The sequence below is a fragment of the Eurypyga helias genome, unplaced genomic scaffold (assembly GCF_000690775.1).
Source record: "Eurypyga helias isolate BGI_N326 unplaced genomic scaffold, ASM69077v1 scaffold5517, whole genome shotgun sequence".
NCBI classification, from domain to species: Eukaryota; Metazoa; Chordata; class Aves; order Eurypygiformes; family Eurypygidae; genus Eurypyga; species Eurypyga helias.
The window spans coordinates 126,035-132,234 of NW_010263613.1; the positions used below are offsets into that span (position 1 = coordinate 126,035).

Sequence of the window (6,200 nt, forward strand, 5' to 3'; positions counted from 1 at the left end):
TCAACCCCACTACACAGCTTGGCGTCATTGGCAAACTTGCTGAGGGTGCACTCAATCCCACTGTCCATTTCACTGGCAAAGATGTTGAATAGTGCTGGTCCCGATACCAACCCCCGAGGAACGCCGCTCGCCACTGGTATCCACTCAGACATTGAGCCATTAACCACAAGCCTCTGAGTGCGACCATCCAGCCAGCTCCTTATCCACCGAGTGGCCCACTCATCAAATCCATGTCTTTCAGATTTAGAGAGAAGGTTGTCATATAGGATGGTATCAAATGCTTTGCACAAGTCCAGGTCCAGGACTTAATGCATAATTAATGAGAATTTAAGTAGTAAATAATTATACTCAAATGCAAGTTACCCAAATGATTTTATGATTGGGTTAAAACTTGTTTATCTTTGCAACACAAAAAGCATACAGGAAACATAGGGAAAAACCACCCCACCAACTCCAGGGAAGAGAAAATGGAATACAAGTTTGATAACTACCTACCGTATGCCATTTTCCATCACTGATAACAGCAGGGTGAAAAGCTACTGCTTTTCCTTTGCCTAGATCAAATGAGAAATAGAGCTGTCCCCCGTGAAGCTGTAGGGCTGCATAATCAACCTGGTTCTGGTGAGCCATGTAGTAAATCAGGCCACTGGAGGCAAAGGTTCTGAGATTCAGCTGGACAGAAAGTCTAGAATATAAAAATGCAGTATTACTGAAAGATATTTCTTCTGCATTGATAAAAAGCTTTTCTGGAGGCAGAGAACAGCCTCAATCAGCTTATCATTATGAAAGGAAATTTATTATTACAAAGGCCAGAAAATTAGAATTTGCACTGATTCTAATAAAGCATGACCTATAATGTATTCCATAATAGCAATCAGCGTTCTCCCTGTCAGAGTCAGAAAAAGTGCTTGCCCTAGAGTGAGCTGGGCTTTAAGAAGGACAGGCTTAACTGTTTGTGATTGCAGGCTTGCCTGCGTCCCCAAGAAAGGAACAAATTCCAGGATAATGTGATGGCATCCGTTACGGTTAGCCAGGCTTGCTGGGATATAATGGGCAGACTGAGGACAGAGAGAGCCTTAAAAGGTAGAGGAGGTGATTCAGCCATTTATTATGGAGACACTAGGTTCAGACTATATAGCATCAATCCTCTGCAATGCCCTATCAGTAAGTTATAACAGAAGGGCTAGAAGCAAAAATGTCTCTTTTCTCAACGCCTGCAGAGGCTTCCTGAGTTAAAAGAAGCATATGCAAGTGGCTTGCAGGCTGTGTTCTGGGGTCCTTGTTGGGACCCTCTCAAACAAATGACTGGCAGGGAGGCTATCACACATGAAGTTTCAACAGAATGATTCTTCTCAGTAGTCTTAACTACTTCCATGACCTGGGGAATGAAGCAGACATAGAAGGTGCAATTGCAGAAAATCCAGAGGGGAGAGAGAGATGTTATCTGCATTAGTCAAAGGAGCAGAAACCAGCTGAGCCCTGTATGTGGAAAAAAGAAGTCAAAATACTTACAGAATGTACAGTGAAGCTCTTATGTCTGAGGGGAAAATTCCCAGAATACTGACCGTGAGTTAAACTCATGACCACAAACTTGGGAAAGACACATTAATTACACTACAGTGGTTGTGATACCTTCTTCCATGAGGAACCCACAGAAACCTGAAGCAAGGGTCATGTTCAATGCTAGTAATGCAGTGATCCTTCATGAAAACCACTGCACTTCTTGCAGCTATATACAAGATAACACACTGCGTGCATGCGTGCTTCAGGATATACTCACTTCTTCCTAACAGTAGACTGATTGAAGAGCAGTGTCAAGTGGCTGCCTTTGGCAAGTCCAAACTGATGGGCACCTTGTACATGATTGGGTATCTCATCTTTTGCACAAACTACCTGTTAATGAAAGGAATTTATTAAGAATAAGAGTATCAGGTGCTGACCAGCGAGCACTGAATGGCAATGTGCCTAAGCAGAACTTTGTAAGGAGCAAAACTGAGCCACAGGATATCCACAGAGTATGCAGCAACATCAGTTAGCTAAACCATTCTGAGCTATCTTTAGGCCCAAAAAGAACTAGTTCTAATGATTAAGCTATGTTTCATGGCCAGCACTGGGTTTTTCTACTGAGAAATGTTTGTATTTTGAGAAGTATTCATTCAACCATTTGTCTTAAGTGACAGCCCTTTTGATAACAAATGCTGGGAGACAGAGTACAATTTCAAAGTGAAAATCTTACGGACTTGGTAGAAATATTTTCCCATGTAGTGAGGACACACATTTTTGTTATGAGTTGGGGGATGGAGAGCTGAGTAAGAGTATGAGCCAAAGCTATTCTTTAGCTCTAAGAAGGACAGCTTATTTCTTTTTATAGCCACAGTTGTATGAAATGTATAAAATCCTGCTTTCTGTTGCCACAGAAAAATGATTTCATGATGCTTTGGAAACACTTTGTTATAAAGATGTGCAGCTGCAGAAGACGAGGAGTAATGCTGCCTTCTCTCTTGGGAAGAGGGACTGTGTGAGAGGAAACAGGTGCCATGCAAGCTGCATTCAGACACAGTGTGTCCCTGGGATGTTTTGTGCCTCCTTTTTGACACAGAGCAGAGAATGCATGTGTGTGACCTGGAAAATGTGAATGCCAAATTGCACTGCTAATGCTAATCTTTGTCAGGAAGACACTAAAGAAAATACTTACTGTCAAGTCCTTCTGCTAGGGGATTACACTCCCCTTTTTATTTTCATTTCTAAGCAACACTAACTACACTTCCCTTCCAAATGCAACCAACAGGCTGCTACAAACATTTATATCACAGTTTTCTATAAGAAATAATAACTTCAAATACACATTCATTGAACCATTCTATACCATAGGAAAAGCAAATATACACCATCCATACTTTGAAAATTCTTCACAAGGCTAAAATGCACCTTGCTGTTGAACACTTTCCAATACTGCTTTGGTGTAATACATACTGGTTTTGTGTCAGAAAGAGGCCTCAGGGGAACTGGTAAAGCCTGAAGTTCAGGTTGAATCTCAGTGTCTTCTGGCTGTATGGCTGGTTTAGGCTTCTCTGACAAAAAGCAGCTGTCCATATCCACATGTTTGTACTTCATGGAAGTGGTGAAATACAAAAGCCTGTGTTTTAAAAAACTACATTTTAAGAGGTGAAATCCCAAATCCCTATACTTCCCAAGCACCAGGTGAGTATTTTACAGGGTCTTTCACTAGTAACAGGAGAAAAGGAAAGAAGTGGCAAGCTGGGACAAGAAGGTGGAGAAGTGACAAATAATCGGTACATAGAACAATATTAATAGATGATATTCTTGGAAAACCATTCTGTCTGAATGCAAATGAACCTGTAGTAGAGAAAGTTGCATTTCTGCAATGTCTATATACACATTAAAGATGTTTTTAATGCTATTTGGAAATGTGGCTGGTAATACCAATTTTCTGCCTGCTATAATACCCAGATCATGAGTACCGTACTTGTATTATGTTAAAAACCAGGCAAAGGGACTATGTCATGGAAGAGGTTACAAATGACAATTAATAATTCCTATACACAGTTTTCCAAAACAGAGCAGTTAGCCCTCCGACTTACTCCTTGTTGAAAATAAGATTGCTGATACAGCCATGAAAAGAGCCAGGTGTTTTTAGACCTAAGATGCTCTCTCCTGCTGGAAGGCCACCAGCATAGAAGTTGGAAATATTCATGGAGCTCATTTCTGCTGATGCACCAAGCCTCAGTTCTGCAGGGTGAGTTTCATCCACCTGTACAGTTATGATTCTGAAAAAGATAAAGTAGGGAAAAAATTTAATAAGAGCCTTAGACATTAATTTTCAAATTAAAAACTTCCTTTCAGCCTCAAAAATGTCCTGTTTTAAGAAATAAACTTTCCGTCACTTTGACGGAAAACCTTTCACGGTCTTAAAACTAGAAGACATCCTTCTTTCAATAATTTTTAACATGCAGAGTTTTGTCAAATATCTCTCTCAATTATTTTGATAGGAATCATTCCAATTATTTAGGTAGCTGTATTTTTTTCTAATACTATTTAGTATACTTTACTCAAGTGGCCCAAACTGTCTAGAGAATTTGAGAGCTTTTAACTACAACTTCATCAGTGGCTGTATGCAATTACCATGTAAATCAGAACACCTCAATTCACAGCGGAAAAACACAGCTCTGTTTATTCCACCTAATGAGCTTGCAAAGGCAGTTCCCTCAGAGAGCACAGTGAACTGACAACAGCATGCAATATTCCAACAGGTAGTACCATTCGCAGTCACATATACCTCTTATTCCGGATTAGGATGACAGAGTGTTCTTGTCCGTCACTGTATGTTCCATTAGCAGACTGAAGAATTACTTTTCTAGTACTTGCTCTATCTCCAGCATTAACATGCACTGCAAGATGACCATCAATCAGCATGATGGAAAAGAAGGACTGTGGATTTAATCAGAAGATTAATTTTTAACTGTAATTCTATTTCCTGTCACTCTTCAGTGTTTAAATAGAACATACTGGAATAATTTACCCCCAACTTTGTTATAAACAACCTTTTGATTGAATCTCAAAGACTAGTAGGCAGGTACCAGTACCCCTCAGAGTACAAAGCCTTCTGACAGAAAAGATGAAAGCTGGATGCTTCTCTGGTCATAATAAAAAATCCCTTATTTTAACCTAAATTTTTAGACCACCACCCCCACACTCCTCCTCTTAGGGGAATGAAATGAGAAGGGACAGGTATTCCTAAGACTTTGTCTTTGACTTCCAGGATCTCCAAAAAACTAACCAGATGAGTTAGCTGTTCATCTCAAATCCTTCTGACTAACAGAAGTAGAAAGTAATACTCTGTGTGCATTTTATGTGCAGTTTTCCCCCTTGTTGCAAAAGTATTCTGGGTCCTAGTAACTGTAATAGGTCTCTGCTAACTGATCCTTCACGTCTCCTCTGCTCCATTCAGTATCCTCTGTTCCGCATCGAATAAAATCTTTCTTTCTCATTCTTCTCAAGTTACAGTCATAAAAACCTGACTTGAAATTACAAAATAAAAATTTAAAAAAACCTGCAACAAAACAAAAAATCTTTGTTTCCAGTACTTGCCAAATGTGCTTGTCTACGTCGTCGCTTTTCTGGTCCCCTGCTGAGTCCAGCAAGGATAATGCCACTGCTGTTCTTGGTAGCAAAAGTTGCCATCAGTTCTGATTCAGGGCTTAAGGACTTGGGTATCAGCTCAATATATCCATTGTTCAAGATGCTCACACTACGAATAGGCTATATTATGAGGAAGAGAAATAATTACAGACTTCGTACATACATAGTGCCCCATAAAAAGAAAAAAAAAAAAAACACGTATACTTTAGATTATCTTAGAATTTTTCAAGATTAATTAATTTCAACTCAGTATATTCTTTCAGAAACATTACTATTCATCGATTAATAACAATAAAGAAAAGGTCAGAAATCCTAAAAGCCTCCTACCTCCAATACACAGCCTTTTCTTACTCCATAAGAATTTCTCAGCAAGTCGAAGGTTGAACGGGATATTTCCAGGTTCTTGATGCATCCCACATACATTCTACTATTAAGACCTTTCCTGAAACACAAAACAAGGCATTTTTTCCAAGGAGTAGTATTTTGAATTTCCTGGGGAAAAAAATGTTTAAGTCCTCTTCAGTAAGAAAAAGAGAGATTGTTTTTTAAGAAGGCAATCAGCCCAGGGTAAGTGAGAACAGGGGTAATTTGGGTTTTACTCTTAGCAGATATTAATTCTGATCTTAAAAAGTGGTAGATAACATTGTCCATACATGGAAACATACAAGTGTGTTGCCAAGCCAGGCCATTTCCCAAAACTTTAAGGTAAATCTTCAGCTGAAATGTAATGATTTTGTGTGAGAAGGTAACTGTAGCTCTCTACTACCTAGCAATTCTTTTTCATTTCTAAGTCTGGAGGATGCCTAATTAGGTTCCCAGGCTTAAGTCAGAAAAATCTAAGGCTGTCCTGCCATAATCCCTTACAGGTTGCTGTGCCAGCTAAGATTAAGAAGTCTGCACCTCTGCAATAACTGCAGAGACCAGTATTGTCCTGGAATTTACCTTATTGTCAAGAGCATGCAGACACTTTAATTAATGTTCTTTTGCCATGTTTATACTTTCAAAGTGAAGGCACTGGAAGAAATGTGACAAGTTCAGCA

General features: G+C 39.4%; 1 protein-coding gene across 1 annotated transcript in view; it reads right to left on the bottom strand.

The window, feature by feature from the left end:
- LAMA1 (laminin, alpha 1) overlaps positions 1-6,200 on the bottom strand; it is a gene marked incomplete at its 5' end in the record, with an annotated part of 69,809 nt that overhangs the window by 7,966 nt on the left and 55,643 nt on the right. The window contains 7 exon segments of the mRNA XM_010156098.1: positions 496-685; positions 1,781-1,893; positions 2,974-3,136; positions 3,603-3,788; positions 4,298-4,449; positions 5,110-5,280; positions 5,488-5,602. Coding sequence (XP_010154400.1) covers positions 496-685; positions 1,781-1,893; positions 2,974-3,136; positions 3,603-3,788; positions 4,298-4,449; positions 5,110-5,280; positions 5,488-5,602 — 1,090 coding nt within the window.